This window comes from Erinaceus europaeus, chromosome 12, assembly GCF_950295315.1.
Source record: "Erinaceus europaeus chromosome 12, mEriEur2.1, whole genome shotgun sequence".
In the NCBI taxonomy this organism is placed as follows: domain Eukaryota; kingdom Metazoa; phylum Chordata; class Mammalia; order Eulipotyphla; family Erinaceidae; genus Erinaceus; species Erinaceus europaeus.
In genome coordinates, this window is record NC_080173.1 from 79,082,753 (window position 1) to 79,105,870 (window position 23,118).

Below are 23,118 nucleotides of genomic sequence, written 5' to 3' on the forward strand. Positions count from 1 at the left end.
CCGAGCATAGGGATTTCTATTTATTTATTTATTTATTTATTTATTTATTTATTTATTTATTTATTTTTAACCAGAGCACTGCTCAGTTCTGCTTTATGTTGGTGCTACAGATTGAACCTAGGGCCTCGTTACTTCAAGCATGGAAATCTTTGGTATGACCACTATGGTGTTACCCCAATTCAGAAATATTTTAAATATTGATAACTTTTATCCCAGCTATGAAACTAGTACAAGTCAAGTATAGTTTATAAAACACTGAAAAGCAGAAAAAAAAAAAAGGAAAAAAAAGAAAAGAAAAGCCTCTCAGGAAAACCTCTTCAACTTTTTGGATCTATATGACACTTTTGCTTGTTGAACAGAGCTGAGTATATACTGCTACTGCTTACAGTCTTATACCCTGATGTTTTCATTCACTACCCCCTGTGAGTATATCCGCATGTGTTTTAGTCAATATCCTGGTAGGAAGTAAATAGTGTACTCAGCTGGGACATTGTTAGTGAAGAAGCTATTTACAGACATAGGAGCAAGATGAATGGAAGCATCCAAATACTAGTGGGTAATTGTTACCACTTTCAGATTCACTCAAAAGCTGGGGTTGTGGACACAGGGCTGCCCCACAGAAACTGGTTGGTTGATCACAGCAGGCCACAGTCACTGTCAGGGCCACTCTGAAGCAGAGGAAACAGGAGGACTAGTTATTACTCTAGTTTCTTTCTCTTCTGCCTCCCCAGCTTTCTGTCTCATTTCTCACTCACTGAACCCAACAGGAGGAAGAGAGAGGAGGCCGCCAGATATAGGGCTAATCCATAGGACTTAGAGAAAGAGAACAGAGAATGGATCTGGGAGGCCAGCAGTAAAGTCAACACTAGTGACAGTAGATGGTCAGTACTTTCTAATGGCCCGAGAAGCCAACATCCAGAGGAACCCCAGTTGACTGCTGAGGTTGTGGACTGGCCACCCTCTTAATTGACCATTAAGTTTTGCTCACTGTTTTGGAGTTTTACATAACAATCAGCAAAGCATCTTTAAACAGAAGAACTATTGAGTCAAATAGGCTGAACATTTCTTTATGATGCTTACGGTGCTGCAGAGGACTGAATGAACCTAGGGCATCAGAGTCTCAGGCATGAGAGACTATTTGCTTAACCATGATGCTATCTCCCCTGCCCATAGTCTGGACATATTTTAAGCTTCTGAAATAAACATCCAGGCAGACCAGATAATTTAATACTCGTAGCTGATAATGTATGAGACTGCCAAAAACCTCACATCCTTATAAGAAGTGGATGGGGGGGCTCGGGCGGTAGTGCAGCGGGTCAAGCACATATGGTGCAAAGCGCAAGGATCCCAGTTCGGGCCCCTGGCTCCCCACCTGCAGGGGGCATCTCTTTACAAGAAGTGAAGCAGGTCTGCAAGTGTCTGTCTTTCTCTCCTCCTCTGTCTCCCCTCCTCTCTCAGTTTCTCTCTGTCCTATTCAACAACAACGACATCAATAACAATAATAATAACCACCACAGGGGGTCGGGCGGTGGCGCAGTGGGTTAAGCGCACGTGGCGCAAAGCGCAGGGACTGGTGTAAGGATCCCGGTTCGAGCCCCCGGCTCCCCACCTGCAGGGGAGTCGCTTCACGGGCGGTGAAGCAGGTCTGCAGGTGTCTATCTTTCTCTCCCCCTCTCTCTGTCTTCCCCTCCTCTCTCCATTTCTCTCTGTCCTATCCAACAACAAAGCAACGTCAACAATGGCAATAATAACCGCAACGAGGCTGCAACAACTAGGGCAATAAAAAGGGGGGAAAATGGCCTCCAGGAGCGGTGGATTCATGGTGCAGGCACCGAGCCCAGCAATAACCCTGGAGGGAAAAATAATAATAATAGTAATAATAATAACCACCACAACAATAAACAACAAGGGCAACAGAAAGGAAAAAAAAAGTCTCCAGGGGCAGTGGATTTGTGGTGTAGGCACTGAGCCCCAGCAATGACTCTGGAGGCAGAAAAAAAAAAGAAGAAGAAGAACAACAACAACTGGATGGAAGGTGTTCTCAAATCTCTGCTTGCCAGTAAGACTGAACACTTTCAAGGTCATTTTGTAAATATTTTATTTATCTATTATTAGAGAGCAAATGAAGTGGGGGGGTGGGGGAGAACACTAGAGCATAAGGTGGTGCCTGTAGAGGATTATTGAACCTGCAGCCTCTGGGGCCTCAGGCAGGCAGGATGGTGCTGACAGGCTGAGTTGTCAAGGAAGAAATTCTCTTATTTTAAAAATAAGTGTCATTGACTTCTGTCTTTTACAAAATCAAGGCTCTCCCAGGCAGAAATGGCAGGAGATGTTACATCTGCATTTTTATATGTTGTAGAGACAGGATGAGATCAGTAGGAAGATGAGATTCTTGTTCGTTTCTTGTGGCAGCTCAGACTATTGGCAGGAACTGTCTTAGTATCCATTCTTGTAGCTTTTCACCAGCACAAAAAATTGCCTTGCAGATTTTTCCTAACTGAGAAAAAAAAAAAAGTTGGGAAGCCTGCCTTTGTGCTACAGATGATCTTGAATGAGCTCTGCATGTCAGGACATTCCAAGCCAAGCAGAGAGGCTGCCCAGTGGCTTCCTCTGTGAGATTCACCCTAGCCATCAGTGTTAATGTGACTTATTACCAACCCGCTGTTAAAACTGTCTCTTCCTATTTCTGATAAAGAATTTAAACAGATGACAGCCAAGGTAACGTCAGTAGGAAAAGGGCTCATTGTATGTAGAATTACTGGGCCACAGCCAGCCTTTCCTTCCCCCTTTCTCTTTGTCTTAAGATGTGCAGCTTTCTGGGAGTGGGTTGGGGTGGTAGATAGAATAATGGTTATGCAAAGAGCCCCTTTACCTGAGGCTCCAAAGTCCCAGGTTCAGTTCCTCCCGCACCACCATAAGCCAGAGCTGATTAATGCTCTGGTAAAATAAATAAATAAATAAATAAATAAATAAATAAATGAATAAGATGCACAGCTTTAAATTCTGAAAGCAAATGAGAACTTCTCGTCTGAACTGGTTCCTGTTCCTTTTCCTCAGGACCACGAGCAGCAGCGGCGGACTGACCATCAGCAGCCTTCTCAAGGAAAAGGAGGGCTCTGAGGTGGCCAAGTTCACCCTGGAGGAGCTCTGCCTCATCTGCAGCATCCTGAGCACAGCAGAGTACTGCCTGGCCACCACCCAGCAGGTAAGCCTCCCCGGCTGCCCACTCACCACCTACTCCTCCTTCTGACCCATCTGGGCTTCTTGGCTCAGTGTGTGATTGCACAGCCTCTTACACGGAAGCCACAGACAATGGCCAGGCAGTCCAGCTGGCCTCACACAAAGGAAAACTCACTGTCCGGCCAAAAGACAGCCCAGGCAGCCATTTTACAGAAGGGCCTTATTAAAAAAGGAGACTGACTGGGCAAGAAAGTACAACTGCTCTCCTCCCCCGTGTTGCATACAAGCCACTCAAAGGACATTTCCCTTTGGAAGTAGGTCAGTAGCACTGTCTCTCCTATGCGAAAAGCAGTAACAAACTTAAGGGGCCTGGGACCCAGCCTTTGGCAGCAATGAATCACAGCCCGGTTGCTTCACTCTCAGAAGTGTTACTCAGCTAAGTAAAATCCTTTAGGCTTTTTATGTGTCTCCTGAAATTTACATAGCATTCTTAGTCTGCCCAGACAAAAAAACCATTGTTTGGATGCTGACATTCAGGAACTGTGAAGCAGGAAAGGGTGATGCCTCTGCTGGGGCTCCCCATTAGCAGAAGGAAGACCCAGAAGAAGTTTCCATTTACTCTCAGACTCGGGATTGGAAGTTCCTTTTCACATTTGGCCTGGAATTCACCAAAGGCCAAAAGAAAGAAAATAATTGGGACAGTTCTCTACTCCCCCATTTTGGGGCTTGTTATTTATACAAGTGTCCATCAGAGGAAGATAGCCATAAATTATGGTTCAGACTGTACAATTTGGAGCTCCTGTGAGCAAAAGCAAGATTACAGGAAGCTAAATTAGAAGTGCCCTGCCCCTCAAACTCCACAGTCGATGTCCAGCGAGCCAGAGGTGGCGTGTTCTGCTTGGGGATGTGTTCACACTGAGTCACACAGGGAATGATCTGTAAAAGTTTGCCTCTGGAGGCAAAGACAGCAACTCTTCTAGCCTCAAGAACCCACATGGTTGATGGCAACATCTGTGAGAGCCACCAGGACAGGGCTCCCAGAGTACTTTGATGAAGGAATATTATTTAATAATTGTGTGTGCATGGGAAGAGAAACACACATGAATATAGTGTTTTAATGTTGTTTTTTAAAATATTTATTTATTTTCATGAAAGAGAGTGAGAAAAAGCGAGGGAGAGAGAACAAGAGGGAGAGACCAGACCACCACTCAGCTCTGGCATACAGTGGTGTGTTACCTAAATGGCATTTCCCCAGCCCATTCTTCTGTTTTGGTGCCAGGGCTTCCACCACTCCTGGGAGACTTATTTTTTTTCCTCCCTTTTAATTTCAGATAGAGACAGAGTTGGTGGGGAGGAATGTGTGTCCTACCAGGTGGACCACGTCTCAGCTCCCCATTATAGTATTTTAAAGGTGAAATAGTTATGGCACCAAACATCTGTAAAAATTGTGACATTAGAGGCCAGGTAGTAGTGCACCCAGTTAAGTGCACAGACTACGGTGCATAAGGACCCAGGTTCAAGCCCTTAATCCCCACCTGCAGGGGGAAACTTCATGAGTGCCGAAGCAGGGCTACAAGTGTCTCACTGTCTCTTCTCTCTATCTCCCTCTCTTCTCTCAGTTTCTATCTCTCTCCAACAAGTAGATTTTTAAAAATGAAAAGGAAGAAAATTGTGACTCTTAATTCCACCATACTCAAATAATGTGAGTAATTCGGAGTCTTTTTCTTCAGTGGTTTTTCACAAATATAGTTTTGGAGTCTATAACCTTAACTCACATCATATCCTTTTGTTGTTGCTAACATCATACCATTAGAGTTACTCCTTTTGTTATAGTGTCTTATGGCTACATATTTCATTAAGTGACTAATTACTCAAGTTACAGTACCCCTGATAACTGAGTATGCTGCTTCAAATTGTTTGTATAAGTAACACTGCAAAAAGACATCTAGCATATTCTGCATTATTTTAGAAGTACTAAATTAAAAACCATTTTTGATTACTCATTAAAGATACAGCCAATTTTTTTGCTTGGTGAAAATTAAATTTACTGACAGTGATAGTAAATACATTCTTAGCACCTATATTTCTGAATACCACTTTCCATTAAAAGAAATCTGAGATTCTTGGACAAATGACTTATCCAGGTCTTGGTCAGGAAATGTACAAGAGGATTCCAGAACATCATGCCATGCAAAATTCAAGAAAAGTATCAGACTAAATGTTATTTCAAAAAGGATTCAGGTGTTATGGTGGCATTTATTGTACCAAAAGATACATCTAAGTTCTAACTTCAGTATATATAAACATAACCATAATTTGGAAATGGGGTCTCTGAAGATTTGGCACAGTAAAGATCTCAAGATGAGATCATTCTACATCTGCGGTAAACCCTAAGTCTAACAACTAGTGAGCTTAGAAAAGAAGCCTGGAAGATGACCCAGTGGGGGGATAGAAAACAAAACGTTGGACGTCAATAAAAGCTTCAGGCATGAGGACCTGAGTTTGATCCCCAGCAAAGCAACACCAGAGTTCCAGACACTCTGGTTCTCTTTCTTTCTTTTAATCCTCTCCTTAATATTTAAATAAAATATTTTACAAAAGAATCCAAACAGTGAAGAATTGGCAAATAAAATTTTAAAAAACAGTGCCAGCAGTGGCCAGGAAGTTAACAGAGTGCAGGACTTGCATGCAGGAGACACCACTCCATCCCTGACACCTCACTTGTTAAATACTCAGAAAATATATCTTTAAAAAAAAACAAAAACCTTCTACTGATGAGTGAATAATAATGGCTCATTAATTGTAATCTTTTTACACTTAACAGTTACATAGGACTTTCCATTTATTCTTTCAAGAGATCTTTGTCAGGCACTTACTATGTAGCAGACACTGTGTTTGGTGTTAAGTAATGGTGGTGAACAAAGCAGACAAGTTTCTGTCTGTCTGGACTTTGAACTAATGAAGGAAGCAAGTAATAAAAAGACTAAGATACAGCCTGAATGGTGTGGTTTAGATGCTATCAAGGAAACAAATGCTATAGTGCCAGAGAGGAGATTGCCCGCTGAAACAGAGTAGTCAAGGAAGGCTTCTTTGAGGAGGTGATGTTACAGTGGAGAAGGGGGTCTGTCTCCCAGTTGAAGAGTTTGAAGGGCTGTGAAGTGGGGATGACAAAGCAGATAGGTTTGCTGGGAGATGGAGGTGAGCAGGGAGTAGTTTTGGAGGTGGTTTTTGGAAGTGTGAAGCTTGCAGGGTGGAGGAGACCTTGGTATGTTCCAGAGCCTTCAGAGGTCAGTGGAGGTGAAGCCAAGCAAGCAAGGGAGAGAGCAGGATGTGTGCCAGCACACTACACAGGCCCCCCAGTCACAGGTAGAAGTTTCATTTTCATAGGAAGCAGCTGCTGGAGGATTTAGCGTTAAGTGTAAGGCATAACTATATAGTTTCTTCAGTCCTTTGTAAATGTATGTATCGATTGTTTTTTGTCTTTCACTGATACAAACAACACTGGAATGTGAGCTGTCTATGTCGAAGATCTTTTATAATTTATTCATTGATTAAAACTGGCCCTAGAGCACTTGGGAAAACAACCTTTCCATGGATACTGATTAAACTAATCGTTATTGTAAAGACTCCTTTTCTCTCTTTGCACATTTATTCAATAAATATATTTATTGAATATATTTCTAGATGTGAAATTGCTGGCTTCGTGAGTATGTATTTTTAAATTTGACTCTTTAAAGAATTATTTTTCCGAGTGGGCAGAGAATGACACATTTCTGCTTTTTAAAATTAATTGCCTTCCAAAAAGATTATAACAATTTACCCACCACTAAGAGCACTTAATATTTACGGGGTGGGGAAGATAGCATAATGGTTATGCCAAAAGACAGTCATGCCTGAGCCTCCCAAGTCCCAGGTTCAATCCTCCGCATCATCATAAGCCAGACCTGAGCAGTGCCCTGTAAAATAATAAGAATAATGAATTAATAATTTAATTTAAGGCACTTGCCATTCTTAGAGTTTGTATAATATATAGGTTTAGAGCTATGAGAGGAAACAGTTCCTGTGATGTTCTGAGATACCTTAATTCTTGGTGAGTTGTTTTGGATTTGATTTTTTGAGGCACTGGGATAATACCCAGTGTATCTCTCCCAGGCTGGTGAGCTGATGAAGACAGAGCCTATTGCTTGTTTTCCACCTCTACCCCCAACACCTGACTAGCCCCTACTAGTGCTCAGTCACCACTTTTAACTAATTTTACTGCCACTGACTTCCAGAGACTTCCAGAGACTTCCAGCATATGCAAACTCATGATAGGGGAGTCATGTTCTTAGTGTGTCATAAGAAACAAAGCCCAGTGGTCAGGAGGTGGTGCAATGGACAAAGCATTGGATTCTCAACCATGAGGTCCCGAGTTCGATCTCCAGCATCACATGTACCAGAGTGATGTCTGGTTCTTTCCTATCTTTCTCATGAATAAATAAACAAATTCTTTAAAAAAAAAAAAAAGAAACAAAGCCCAGTGCTAAAAGGCACAGTTTGAGGGGAGGGAGAACTGTTTGATTGCCTCTTAGTATCTCTTGTAGGCCAGGCTTTCATTTTTCATCTGTAAAAAAGGACTAATAGTCGAATCTTCCCCCATAGGACTTTGAGGACTAAATGAGTCAATATGTGACAACTGCCTAGAATTGTACCTGCAACATCAACTCACTAGATGTTAAGTATTCTTCTTTTTGTCTCCTATTGCATAAGCATTAAGCATGTTTTTTCACTCATTTCCCAACAGTTAGAAGAAAAGCTGAAAGAAAAGGTTGATGTAAGTCTGACTGAGCGAATCAATCTGACTGGAGAAATGGACACATTCAGCACGTATGTATCCTGCATAGTCTTGCTCCTGGCCTGGCCTGGCCTGGCCTGGCCTATCCTTTACCTTTACCCTTCCAGGCCTTCTGTTGAATGCAGATTGTTCCCCCCTGGCCACTGGGAAGCATTGGTAGTTAAGTGTGAGTGCCTCCTCGGATACAGTCTCTTTTAGCATACAGAGTCTGTACTGTTGTACCACTTAGAAAGCCTCGGTTGGCCACCCCTGTGAAAAGCTCAGGTCCATGGCCAGGCCCCCAGATCCACAGAGGACATACCTCTGCTGTTTAAGACTATAAAGTATAAACAGGTGTGTGTGTGTGTGTGTGTGTGTGTGTGTTTCTAATGAAAAAAAAATCCAGTTTTATACAGATGTCTAAAGTATTTAAAGAAACTGTGACACACATTCAAATAGTTTTTGAGGGGCCAGGGATGTGACTCGGTGTCACATAGCTTCTATCTATAAGCTTCTATCATGGGTTGGATCCCCTGCTTATGAAGGAATCCCAGACAGAGAAAGGGAAATTCCATAGGTGGTGGCTAGATGCTTTGGTGTCTGTCTGTGTCCCTATATTTCCCTCCTTCTCTCGCTTACAAAAAAACTGAAAAGTGGGCCAAGAGGTTGAGCTCACACATTACCATGCTGGTTCAAACCCTCGGTCCCCACCTGCAAGAAGGAAACTTAATGAGTAATGAAGTAATGCTACAGGTGTGTCTCTCCTTCTCTTTCTGTCCTCTTTTCTCTATTTTCTTTCTCCTTCTTCTCCTTCTTCTTCTTCTTCTTCTCCTCCTCCTCCTCCTCCTCCTCCTTCTCCTCCTCCTCACCCTCCTCCTCCTCCTCCTCCTCCTCCTACTCCTCCTCCTCCTCCTCCGGATTTCCTCCTCCTCCTCCTCCTCCTCCTTCTCTCCTCCATCCTGCCCAACCCCCCTCTGTCCTCTTTTCTGTTTCTCACCTCATTAATTTTTTTTTTTAAGAAAGAAAAGAAAAAGAACTTGGGAACAATGGAGCCATGCAGGCACCAACCCCCAGTGCAGGTTGGGGGGTGGGGGTGGGGGGTAGGGAGGAAAGGATAAAGAAAAAGAAAGAAAAATTGGGACCTGAAATGTGACTTAGGGGTCCAAATGCATCCATGAGGCCCGGTATGTGTTCCCAAGTACTGCTGCATAAGATAAATAAATCCATCAGTCAATCAACTAAAGTCGTCCTTTGAAGTCCCACCACAGTAATTTGTTTGGTTTGCAGTGTCATCTCTAGCGGCATCCAGTTGCTGGTTCAGGATCTGGACGCTGCCTGTGACCCTGCCCTGACTGCCATGAGCAAGGTAAGGCCCTAGGAAGGGGCTTCTCCCTGACTTCACATGTGTCCCCAGCTGATTCCTCCTAGCCTGGGTCCATAGTTTCTTCTGGCTCTGCTGTAACTATCACATCAGCTGGGAGGTGAGTGGAAAGCCCTCCAGGAAGTAACCAAAACACTCAGATTATTCTGCCGTTCAGGTCGGTTGCTTGTCCTCTGAGAAGGAGACAGGGAGCAGATGTGTTTGGCGCATCTCAAGGAGATGTTGTCTTTGATTAACTTCTCACACATGCTGGGAACTTTAGTGAGAGTGGTCTTGTCAGAAGGGGATGTTGTCGCTAGCACTTAGAACAGTGCTTACAGACTCATCTTCATTCGTGGTGGGGGAGATAGTATAATGGCTATACAAACAGACTCTCATGCCTGAAGCTTCAAGGTTTCAGGTTCAATGCCCACACTACCATCAGCCAGACCTGAGCAGTACTCTGGTAAAAAACAAAACAAACAAACAAAAAAAAAGGGACTTATCTTCATTCTTGCTTTCTGATAGGTTCTTCTGACCTTTTTATGCTCTGAGGCCAATGCAGGGTTTTTCAGTCAGGTTGTGGCTCCTTCATTTAGCCCTTGGTCTCTTTCTTTGGCACTGTGTTGCTATTCTGCTTTTATGTACCCATATCTTTTTTTTTTTTTTTTTTTTTAGAATTTATTAATGAGAAAGATAGGAGGAGAGAGAAGGAACCAGACATCACTCTGGCACATGTGCTGCCAGGGATTGAGCTTGGGACCTCATGCTTGAGAATCCAATGCTTTACCACTGCACCACCTCCCGGACCACATGTACCCATATCTTTTTTTGCCAAAAGAACCTAAATTCGTAGGGCCAGGAGATAGCTCATTCAGTAGAGCACATGCCTTCCTGGGTTTGAGGCCCTGAGTTTGAAAACTGACACCACATAGGTACACCATGGAATGGTGCTTTGGTGTCTCTTCTTTGTCTGTCTTTTCCTTTTTCTCCTTCCTCATTCCTTCTTTCCTCTCTCTGCCTTCCTTAGGAAACAAAAAATGAAAAATGTGCCCTGGGAGGTGGTGCAGTGACTAAAGCACTGGACTGATAAGCATGAAGTCCCAAATACAGCCCCCAGCATTGCATATGCCAGAGTGATGCTCTAGGCTTCTCTTTCTTTCAGAACTAAATAGTTGGTCGGGGTAGACAGCATAATGGTTATGCAAAGAGACTCTCATGCTTGAGGCTCCAGAGTCACAGATTCAGTCCCCTGTACCACCATAAGCCAGAGTTGAGCAGTGCTTTGGTAAAAGAAAAAAAAAATAAAAAAATAAATAAAACTAAATAGTTAATTTATTTAGAAAAGAAGAAGAAAGAAGTAATGAGTTGGGTTGGGGAGGCCACTCAGTAGTATTACACAAGCCTTAGGTTCTAGATTTTCTTCCCAACACTGGAAGGAGAGAGAAAAAGGAAGAGAGAGAGAGGAGATATATAAATTCATTAAGTACACAAACCATGTAGACTGTAGATGACTCTGCCCAGGGAGAGAGCTCTGTGTGTTAGAGCACAGTGTCTGCACGCCTGGGGCCCCAGAAATCACAGGTTCAGTCCCTGACACCACCATGAGTCAGAGCTAAACAGTGCTCTGGCCTCTCACTCATAAAATCAAAACATCCAACACTATATTAAAAAAAAAAAGAATATAAAATATTCTTATTAAAGAGTCTTTAATCAATTTATTAAGTTGAAAATGGGCAATTCTTTATTAATTTCTTTTTTAAAATTTTTTAAAATATTTATTTATTTTCACTTTTGTTGCCCTTGTTGTTTTATTGTTGTAGTTATTATTGTTGTTATTGATGCCGTTGTAGTTGGATAGGACAGAGAGAAATGGACAGAGATGGGGAAGACAGAGAGAGGAGAGAAAGATAGACACCTGCAGACCTGCTTCACCACCTGTGAAGTGACTCCCCTGCAGGTGGGGAGCCAGGAGCTCGAACCAGGATCCTTACGCAGGTCCTTGCGCTTTGCGCCAAGTGCGCTTAACCTGCTGCGCTACCGCCCAACTCCCATCTTTATTAATTTCTAAGTGAAGTAATACAAAGCTGCCCACTCTAGAACCTGTGACAGGCAAACCAAAGATGTGGGTCAGATCTAACCTACTGGCTGTCTTTTTTTTTTTAATAAAGTTTTATTAGAACACACCATTCATTTATTGATGTATCAACTGCTTTTGTGCTACATAGACTAAATTAAGTAATTACAACAGAAACCTCATGGCTCCCAAACCTAAAATATTTACTATCTGGTCCTCTACTAGGAAAAAAAAAAAGGTGGGGGGTGTTTGCCAGTGCTTCTTGGAGCGTTCTTACACATTCTAAAGAAAGAGCTTCTGTGGAATACATTGGCCAATACCAGAGGATAGTAGGAAGACCACTGATTTTGGAGACAGGTCAATCTAACGTCTCATTTTTTCTTTCGGGGTACAGAGAAAATGACACAATCTCTTTGGGCACAGGATAGGATGCCTGATGGTTATGAGAAATGGAGGTCTCTGCCTCCCAGAGAATAGAATACAAAGGGACTGGCATGGTGCTGGTAGGTGGTAGGTAGTTCTCCTCCCTTCTTGCTAGGAGGAGTGGCCATGTCACAAGGTTGTATAAGCAGACATTTGGTCTGAATGGGGTTTTGTCTAGTAGATTGTAAATATTTAGCACAAATAGAACTAAGATAAAAACTTAGGCCCTAGGAGTTTTACTAAGCTAAATGGAGAGTGTTGACTAGCTGGTGTCACAGTGTTTCACTTTCAAAGGCTAGGTCTTTTTGACAGAGAGAGATGTGCATTATTAGCATTCCCGGGGCTTATAAACAGAATAGTCTGAGTGGACAAATAGAATCCATTTCCATAAAGGAGCAGAGTCCTGAAGATTGGTTTTGTGGGCTCCGATTATCCCCTCACTGCTGGTGAACATTCACTACATCCTGGATATGATTTCTTCCAGCTGCTATCACTCCAGGGCCGCCACACACTCTAGACTGGTGTGCAGCTGGTGAAAACATTTTTACATTTACCAGAGGGAGAGTGGATTTTTTTTTCCTTGTATAATAACGGGTTGGGGGGGTGGCAGTGGGGGGAGGTTTAACACTCCAGGTGTTGCTTATATGAACTGTCAGTTCATTAGGTGGGCTTCTCTCAAATTTCCTTTCCACTACCCATCTCTCCCCTGGACCCACACCAGCAAATATTAACAGAGACCATGCCTCCAGAATCTTTTGTTTATATCATAGCAAAACCACAGACGTGGGACCACAGCAGCTAGGAAGCCAGTACTCTTTGTCTATGTCTTATGGAGTTCTAGCAAAATTAAATCCAGGTGATGAAAATGACCAGATATAAACAAGCCTAGTGGCCACAGATTGATTCAGTTTATAGTCTCGTTATTTGCGCCTACATTCTGTTTGGTGTAGTCTCTTCTTGAATTAAATATATATATCTTTTGAGACCATGCTTATTCTGATTGTGTCTCTTTTGCTGATGATTGAGCAGTTCAGTTGACTCTCCCTAGCACAGTGCCATCTTAGCCCCGGTGTTTGGAGACCAGCAGGTATGGACTAGGAGACGTGTGATTTGAGACGAGTGCCCAAGTAACTCTAGTATCAAATAAGGAAAGCACAAAATGAATTCTTTTCTTAAAACTTCAGTGATAATAGAACTATTGGGAAGGTAAAATTGTGCCCAAGTAACTCCAGTATCAAATAAGGAAAGCACAAAATGCATTCTTTTCTTAAGACTTCAGTGATAATAGAACTATTGGGAAGGTAAAATTATACAGTCACCTTGGAAAACAGTCTGGCAGCTCCTCAAATTGTGAAACATTGAATTAGCACGCGACCTAGAAATTCTGCTTCTAGGAATACATGCAAATGAAATAAAGCATGGGAACTGCGGGGTGACTCACCCAGTAGAGTGCATACTTATCCATACATGAAGACCCAGATTCAAGCCCCCAGTCAAACACCATGTAAAGGGGAAACTTCACAAGCAGTTGAGAAGTGCTATGGTATCCCTACTTCTCTCTGTATCTCACTTCTGTTACCCATTATCTTTAAAAAAAAAAAAAAAAAAAAAAAGTCTACCAGAAATGGTGGAATCATGCAGATATGGAGCCTAAGTGATAACCCTGGTAAGGAAAAAAAAAGTTCACATAAAAACTAGTATGTGAATATTCACAGCACTATCCATAATACTTAAAAAAAGTGGACACACAACCCAAATGTCAATCAGCTGATGAATACTGCTATCTTTTAAAGTCCGTAAATACTTTGGAAATTACTTGTCTGGCTATGACCTTACGAGTGGGTTGAAAAAAAAAATTCTCTGGTTTCTCTGGAATCATCAACCTTCACCTTACTATGTCTTTTTTCCTATGACTACTCAAATCACTGGGTTGAAAGAGTCTAAGTTTCTGTCCAAAATCAAACGCACTTAACTTTTTGCCCATTAATGGGAGTTTCAGAAAAAAGCAGAACAAAGAAATTGAACAAATTGAATTTCCTTACAGTCTGGCATGTATCTTCTATTAGGTTTCAAAACTGTGAACATGTACTAATTTAGGAGGCTGTTACTATCCCCCAAAGACATCTTGAAATAGCTAGAACAGTCTTCAAGTTTGTTCTCATTTTCCTGCCCATTAAAATGCAAATCTATTTCAGAAGGCCCACAGAAATTCATGATTAAGAAACCCTCAAGTTCACTTTTTTTTTTAATTTCTTTATTGGGGAATTAATGTTTTACATTCAACAGTAAGTACAGTAGTTTGCACATGCATAACATTTCCCAATTTTCCATATAACAATACAACCCCCACTAGGTCCTCTGTCATCCTTTTTGGACCTGTACTTTTTCCACACACACACCTCAGAGTCTTTTACTCTGGTGCAATAACACCAACTCCAGTTCAGGTTCTACTTGTGTTTTCTCATCTTGTTTTCAACTTCTGCCTGAGAGTGAGATCATCCTGTATTCATCCTTCTGTTTCTGATTTATTTCACTTAACATGATTTCTTCAAGCTCCATCGAAGATTGGCTGAAAACAGTGAAGTCACCGTTTTTTATAGCTGAGTAGTATTCCATTGTGTATATAGACCACAACTTGCTCAGCCACTCATCTGTTGTTGGACACCTGGACTGCTTCCAGGTTTTGGCTATTACAAATTGTGCTGCCAAGAACATATGTGCGTACAGATCTTTCTGGATGGGTCAAGTTCACTTTCTACCTATAAGAAAATCACTGCTTTCTTTTCTTGATGAAAAGGTTGTTTTTTTTTTTTTTTAATCACAACCAAAGCAGAGCACCTTCATTATAAAAAATACAGATTTCTAAAAAGAAGAAAAATGAAATCACCCATGATTTCAGTTATAAAGTATATTTCCTTCAGCCTTTCTTTATATACATATATTTATTTATTATTATTTTGACTAGCTCAACTCTGGTTTATGGTGGTGCCTGGATTGAACCTGGGACTCTCCAAGCCTTAGGGATGAAAGTCTGTTTCTTAAACCACTTTGCAATCTCCCTAGCCCCTGTACATATATTTTAAGACATCTGTTTATAATTAAATAAGAGCAAAAGATTTAATAAGACCATAATTTTCAGCACATGCAATGCCAAGAGTCAAACTTAGGACTGATTCTTCTAAGTCCAGAATTCAAATCAGTGCACTGCTATATATATATTTTTTTAAATTAACTTCATATTCTTATAAACTATTTTTAATTAGCATGATTTAATAGTTTGTGTGTTGTTTAATCTAGTGTTACAATATTTTAGTGACTGCATAGTATTTCATATTTAGATTATTATTAGAGTATAACAACAGTTAATATTTACCATGGAATTGACATGTGCCGGACACTGTTAAGAGCACTGCAAAAAAAAAAAAAAAAAAGCACTGTATATATTCTTTAAAAAAACTGTATACACGGTAAATGTGTTTGACAGTTGAGAAAACTGAGGTTGTGAATGACTTGGCCATCTCACATCTGGCAGTATTAGAACCCATGAATGGTGGGCTCCTGTCTTCATCTTAAGTACTATCTATACTGCTTCTCTCAAAATGTTTGTGTTCAGAAGCCAGTGAGATAACTCACTTGGTAGGATGCCTGTCTTGCCATTGGTCCAACCCAGATTTGAGCCCAGTATACCACATGGGGATGACTCAGCCTGCACCCCCACAGATGCACCTCTGTCAGCCTGAGGCAGTAAAATTGCCCTTTCATGCAAGGTCCTGGCAGTGCCAAAGATGAAAGTTCACTTTTGGTAAATCTTTAGATTGTTTCCAGTTCTTTGCAACTATAAATAATCTGGCAGTGGAAAACCTTGACTATTATGTAAGTGTGTGTTCCTGACCATTCAAAATTCAAATAAATTTCCTGAGAGGGTGTTGCAAAAATCACAAAGTTGTGTATCAATAAAGCTCTAAGGTCTTTTTTTATTTTTATTTATAAAATGGAAATATTGACAAGATAATAGGATAAGAGGGGTATGATTCCACACAATTCCCACCACCAGAGCTCTCTAGCCCATCCGCTGAAAGCTCTCCTATTCTTTATCCCTCTGGAAGTATGGACCCAGGATCTTTATGAGGTGCAGAAGGTGGAAGATCTGGCTTCTGTAATTGCTTCCCCGCTGAACATGGGCGTTGGCAGGTCGATCCATACTCCCAGCCTGTTTTTCTCTTTTTACCCTGGTGGGGCAGGACTCTGGGGAGGTGGGGCCCCAAGACACGTCGATGGGGTCATCTGCCCAGGGGAGTCAGGTTGGCATTCATGATAGCATCTGGAACCTGGTGGCTGAAAAAGAGTTAAGATATAAAGCAGAACAAATTGTTGACTAATCATGAACCTGAAAGCAAGAATATTGCAGATATTAAAGATTTGAGGTCTCCATTTTGGGAAAAGCTAGTAGGTCTATTTTAGGTATATTCCAAGGGGCCCATGACTTAACTATTTTTTGCCTGAGTATGACAGCTAACATGCAAGTGGACCCAAAGTATTATCTGGGGAGATGGTGTCATAGTTGGAAAAAGGACCAGAAAGCTGGATCAGGGAAGAGAGTAGCTCCCAAATATGAAAGAAGTATATAAATATTGTTAACTGTGAGCCCCATCGATTTGATCTGGGGCTCATATTCATTGTAGAAGCCTGTGTAACCTCTGTATCCCTGTAGGTCTGAGTTCAAATTCTGTGGTCATTGCTAGGAACATTCTAGGCTGCACTAATTTCAGGACCCATCTTCCTCGAGTGGTAGAGTATTTTGCCCAACCTCCGTTCGGAGAATGGGGCAGTTCCCACCACTGTTGATTTACACTGAGGGCAAAGTCCTCTAGGGGCCCACAAAGGGGTCCATTATGTTGTACCTGATGGATATGACCAATGACAGTGGAGACAGGGATCTGTCTAGGTCTAGGTCCATCATGTCTATATAGGAATTCCAGGACTCCCTGACTAGGGCCCTGGGTGATGGGGTGGCCTGGTAGTGACTGAAAGAGCCATCATTAGAGTATGCCAGTCTCTTTCCCTTATCCATCTTTTAGAGTCCTTACTTTGACAAGGTTAGCTTTGGAGTGACTGAGGGAAGTGAAATAGGAGGTAGGTGAGGAGGATATCTAGGTCTAAGTAGAAACTATTTGATTAGGTACTTTATGGTGTCTTTTTTAGGTCTTTCTACTTGCTTGCTGCATTTACTGACTCACTGCAAACTACTGTGCACTTTTGCTTTAAGGTGTATATTTTCTTTTTTATGAATTATTTAATTTTATTTTCCCTTTTGTTGCCCTTGTTTTATTGTTGTTGTAATTATTATTATTGTTATTGATGTCATCATTGTTGGATAGGACAGAGAGAAATGGAGAGAGGAGGGGAAGACAGAAAGGGGGAGAGAAAGATAGACACCTGCAGACCTGCTTCACTGCCTGTGAAGGGACACCCCTGCAGGTGGGGAGCCGGAGGCTCGAACTGGGATCCTTCTGCTGGTCCTTGTGCTTTGTACCAAGTGCATTTAACCCGCTGCACTACTGTCTGACACCCTAAGGTGTATGTTTTCCCCTAACTTGTGGATACATATACATATGCCATGTCTCATGGGCCCTGGTCTATATCTAGGTTTTGAGGTTTTGTTAAGAAGTGCACCACCTGAAATGGAATTAAGGAGTCCTATGATCTAGGAAAAGTCTCACCAGAGTAATGAAGCCGGAGGGTTGACATTCCACACCTGACATCTCTGGACATAGTACAAAGTGAAACATGCCAAGGTGGTACTGGTTGCATTTATTAGGTTGGGATCAGCAGAAGCAGTATCAGTTGGTATGAACTGAGAGAAGCATGCAGGAAAGTGAGCCCTGCCCTAGAGGTTCTAGGCCTGGGAGATTTAAATATGTAGAGATAGGGGAAGGTTCTTATTGTCTTAGGGTTGAAGAAGGCAGTAGATAGTTAGAGCTATAACCAAATTATTTGCCAATTAGGTTAACTTTGAAAATTCCATTGTTAGGATTTGCTGTATCATACAAGACCTCAGCATGATTTATGTTCTTTAATGCTATTTACATATGGCTGTATCTTATTTTTTATTAGTGATTTAATACTGATTTACTAAGATTTTTTTTTGTAGACATTTTCAAGTTGTTTTTAAGAGAGGTTGTACAAATTCACCTTTCCATTGTCCCACCAGTGAATGGGAAAAAAAATTAGCTATCTTCTTAAGGCCTTTGTTATTCCATTTACTTATTTTCTTATTATTATTTACTATTGGCTAGAGACAGAGAGAAATTGAGAAGGGAGAAGGAAGTAGAGAGGGAAAGAGACAGAGAGACACCTGCATCTCTGCTTCACTTGTGAGGCATCCCCCCTGCAAGTCAGGACTAGGGGCTTGAACCTTGTGTACATCCTTGTGTACTGTGACGTGTGTGCTTAACCAGTTGCACCATCGCCTGGCCCCAAGACCTTTGTTATTCCACTTTTTGCTCTGGCCCTTCTTGATTTCCCCTTTCAAGACAAGCAATGTATGCACCTGAGTAGAGAGACTTTCCTCTCCCTTCCTCTTCTGCACAACCCTCAGCACCTTCTTGCCATCTCCATATGTGCAGTCTCATTCTGTGACAGAGATTCTGCTTACTCCATTACCCTGAGCTAATTTCCAGCAGCAGGATGAAAGAAAGCAGCAGGATGAAAGAACAGGGATTTTAGAGTTAAAACAAATCCTGTCTGGATCTTGGCCCTGCTGACTTCCCACTAAACTTCATTAGGCCAGTCTTTTGTCTAGCACCGATGAAGTAATAATCAGGAGGCGCGCGCGCGCACACACACACACACACACACACACACACACACACACACGAGGCAGTGAGGGTGTTCAGAGTAGCAGAGAATTCTGGACAGTCCTATGATCAGAGAACAGGCCTTCAGAACTAGCTTGCCTGTTTTTCTCCAGTGAGACATAAACATGAAGAGATCTCCTGAGAAACTACTCTTCCTTAATTGAAAATGAATACCTGCCCATTTTTTTTCCTATAGTCTTGCTTTCCATTTCCTTGCTAAGTCACACCTACACTCATTACTACTTCTTAGTGTCCTTCCTTTTTCATTTTTTTCTCAGATTAGTGAATCAGTGCCTAACAAGAAGTCAATTTTAAGTGAACAAATGCAAAAGTTACCTGAAAAAGTTGCATCTTATTTCTGCAGGTGACTTTCTAAGATGTGTGTTCTTCCTAAATAGCCTACTGTCTGTTTCCTTTTTGCAAGAGAACTTTGCTTGACCACTGTATATTTATTAGCTGCTTCTTGAGAAACAGGGTTTACCTCAGACTGGTGCCTTGTAAACTTTAAGTGTTTGTGTACCTTCTTTTTCTCCTCCTCCCCTCCTCCTCCTTATAAGTGGGTAGTATTAAACAAGCTGACTATATTTTTTAGCTTTTTAAATGATTTCATTTAGAAAATTACTATGAAAACTAAATGAGATCATGTATAAAGAGTAAATAAGACAGTGCATGCCAAAGTGTCAGGCAAAGTGACCTGTGCACAGAAGGCCCTACTGTAGGTATCTTGGACCATTCAAGTTACAGCCCAAACTCAAAAGCATCCTGGATGGATGATGACATGCATCAACCAGCAAGACAGTGACTGCTGGACAGAACCTCTGCTGGCAATAGTTAGCATGTTTTGGAAAACATAGTGAAGGGCTGGGGAGCTAGCATAATGGTTATGCAAAAGACTTTCATGCCTGAGACTCTAAGATCACAGGTTCAATCCCCAGCACCACTGTAAGCCAGAGCTGAGCAGTGTTTGGGGTGGGGGTAAGACATCGTGGAAAGCAATGTCGACTTTCATTGTTCTCCAGTACTTAAGAAATTCAGTTCAGCATCCTGAATGTGTGCCTAAAGAGGTAGCTTCCTAATAGAGCACATGCCTTGCAGTGTCAAGCCTGATGATGCCTACAACAGAGTGATGCTCTTGTCTTGGTTTTTACACACAGACACACACACACACGCACACGCACACGCACACACACACACACACACCATGAAATAAAAAATAATAAAATTTACAGATTTACTCAACTACTGCTAATAATCCTTTTAACTTTTGCCAGTGGAGTGCTAGCTGGCTAGCATGTGAAGGCAGGTGAGGTCTTTTCACATAAATTCCAAACATAGACATGCACGGACTTGGCCAGTGGTGATCCAGAGGTGTCATGTGCCTACAGACTAACCAGCAGAAACTTGAAAGAGACCCATACCCCTGCCTTGTGTCACTTCAGAGTAGCTTTGTAAGCAGTGACAGGGCATGTCACCACCTTGATTTATGGAGGTGCAATGTTTAGATACTCACTGAAAACTTCCCAGGGTCAATAAACTGCTTCCCACTTGAAGACAATAGACAGGGGTCGGGCGGTAGCGCAGTGGGTTAAGCGCACATGACGCCAAGCACAAGGACTGGTGTAAGGATCCTGCTTCCAGCCCCTAGCTTCCCACCTGCAGGGGAGACCCTTCACAGGCAGTGAAGCAGGTCTGCAGGTGTCTGTCTTTCCCCCTCTCTGTCTTCCCCTCCTTTCTCCATTTCTCTCTGTCCTATCCAACAATGAATGACATCAACAACAATAATAATAGCCACAACAAGGCTACAACAACAAGGGCAACAAAAGGAGGGGAAAGTGGCCTCCAGGAGCAGTGGATTCATGGTGCAGGCACTGAGCCCCAGCAGTAACCCTGGAGGCAGCAACAACAACAACAAGAAGAAGACAATAGACACCTCTGTAGAAAGCTTTATGCCAACTGGAGGATGGGGCATCGAGCTCCTCCCCTAGCTCACTGGACGCTCTCTTCACTCCTTGCTGTGAAGCTGGACAAGCAGGAGGAAACACAAACATACCAACAGCACCTGTCAATTCTGGCCTCACCCTGTGAGCTCATTTAAAATTACCTAGACTGCTCATTGTTTGGATGAGTCAGATCTCTAAAATCATATGGAAAAAGAAGTCTCTAGAATAAAAGATGATGAGGAAAGCATTACACATAACCAGAGTAGTATTAGGATAGAAACCCCACTCACATTATACTTTTCTACTATTTTTCCATTGTTTGTTTCTAGTTTTTCCTAATAAAAATGTGTGTGTGTGTGTGTGTGTGTGTGTGTGTGTGTGTGTGTGTCCTTGCTGTGTAACTTTACATAAGACACCTGATGTCTCTGAGTCTTGGTTTCCTCATCTATACATTTAAGGTGGAGGTCCTTTCCTGCTTTCCTTTGGTTCTGTGTTCACACAGACCCACTTCTTTGAGAATATAAACATTCACTGATTTGAAGACACCTTAGAGCAAAACACAGTCATTTGAGCTTCTCAAGAGCTGGGGAATCATCCGTGTACAATAATTCTCTTAAGCAAGTTCTCTTTCTTGAATCTTTCCCCCCAAGAGCTCTATAAAAACAGTGTTCTCTTGCCAGAGGCATCAGGGCCTCAGAGCTACTACCCTCCTTCTATGAACATATTATATGGCTTGTGCTTGGCTAAGGATCTTTAGAACAGACAGCCCAGCTCCATTCTGAGCAGCTGACTCAGCGGAGTTCCAGCAGTCCTATCTTTTCAGGATTAGAGTGTTCAGCCCCTGCCAGCTTCAGGGCAGACTGGGAGCTGATGCTGCCTGTATGTGCTCAAAGGCAGAAAGACACCCCAGCATTGCTTCTGCTGCTACTCTGCAGGGTCCAGTACAGCAAATGCAACTTATTCTCCCAGAAGTAGCTGGATTGCTGTAGATGCTTCCTAGAGCACTCCTGCAACTCTCCTTGGGTTTTCAGAGCCTGAGCCCAGCAGGGCTTTCATTTTAGTGCATGGCCTAGCCAAGGACCCCGCCCAGTGATGCTCATTCCCTGCACCTGCCATGCAGTCCCTGCCCCTTACCTAACTCTGACCGTCACCCAGGCTTAGCAGACTTCCTCTCTTCTTTCTCTTGACTGAAATCCCAAAGGTGTGAGGAGTGAAAGTCTAAATAAAGTAAAGTGGTACGGTGAACTTTCTGTACCCCACCACCTAGCTTCTCTGATCTTGTTTCCTCTCCTCTCAGCCCCAGATTATTTTGAAGCAAGTCTCACACATCAGAGCACTTCTAGTTTCCTTTTTTTAGTTTCCTTTTTCAAAAATCCCCAATTCTGGGGGCCAGGTGGTGACACACCCATAGAGCATATGTGTTGTCCGTCATGCCTCAGGACCCAAGTTTAAACCCCCATTCTCCACCTGCAGAGGAAAGCTTCATGAGCAACAGAACTGTGTTGCAAGTGTTTCTGTCTGTCTTTCTCCCTCTCTAGCTCACTGTCTCTCATGTTTATCAAAACAAGCAAACAAAAAAACCTCCAGGGGTAGGGGAGTCTTGCAGGTACTGCACCCCAGCAATAACCATGGTGGCAAAGAATAAAAAGAAAAATCCCCAACGCCTCCTAGTTGACCTGAGAGAAAGGCATAAGGTAGCACTCTGCCAGGTTTCGTATCATCTAGTCCAAGCACCTCTCCCAAACTGCAGTCTGCTTAGAAGAAGCTGTCCTTCCTCTACTCCTCCCCATCTCTGCTGTAAAGCTGACAGAAGGTTCCAGGCCTTGTTTGTCCCTGAAGAGGGCCCCTTTAGAAGATGGCAAGGAAGCCTGTTTCCAGCTCAAGGGAAGCAGGGTAGGAAAAAGTTCCTGAGTCACATGTCAACGTAAAAGTTTTTATTCACTGCCACTACATACTGGGCAAGAAAATGTCCTCAAGGCCAATGGGGCCAAATTCTGCAGTAGCAAACTGATTTCCTCTCCCAGCACCCCACCCCCTGGGCTCAGGTGAGGCTGTCCTGCTGTGGAGGCTGGGAAGGCTTATCTTGCTCTGTCTGTTTCAGATGCCGTGGCAGAATGTGGAGCATGTTGGTGACCAGAGCCCCTATGTCACCTCTGTCATTCTCCACATTAAGCAGAACGTCCCCATCATCCGTGACAACCTGGCTTCCACGCGGAAATACTTCACTCAGTTCTGCATTAAATTTGCAAAGTAAGTCCTGGGACATTCTCTACACTGAGTTAGTTTGAATGACAACCTAGCCACTAGTGTACACTCACTACCCAGCACTCCCCACCATCTGGCTGGGGCTTATTCTGGTGACTGCAGAATAAGTTTTTATTTCTTTTTTTCATCCAAAAAAAAGCATAATAATCCAAATCTGCTATTTAAAGTCATAAGTCACAGTAACAGCAATGCAGTCATCATTA

The 23,118-nt window shown here is 42.5% G+C and overlaps 1 protein-coding gene across 6 annotated transcripts in view; it reads left to right on the forward strand.

The window, feature by feature from the left end:
- VPS53 (VPS53 subunit of GARP complex) overlaps nt 1-23,118 on the forward strand; it is a 190,585-nt gene that overhangs the window by 142,069 nt on the left and 25,398 nt on the right. For all 6 annotated transcript variants that reach the window (XM_060204109.1, XM_060204108.1, XM_060204106.1 and 3 more), the window contains 4 exons: nt 3,058-3,205; nt 7,964-8,046; nt 9,281-9,359; nt 22,752-22,900. In XM_060204109.1, coding sequence (XP_060060092.1) covers nt 3,058-3,205; nt 7,964-8,046; nt 9,281-9,359; nt 22,752-22,900 — 459 coding nt within the window. The remainder of the gene's footprint in view (nt 1-3,057; nt 3,206-7,963; nt 8,047-9,280; nt 9,360-22,751; nt 22,901-23,118) is intronic.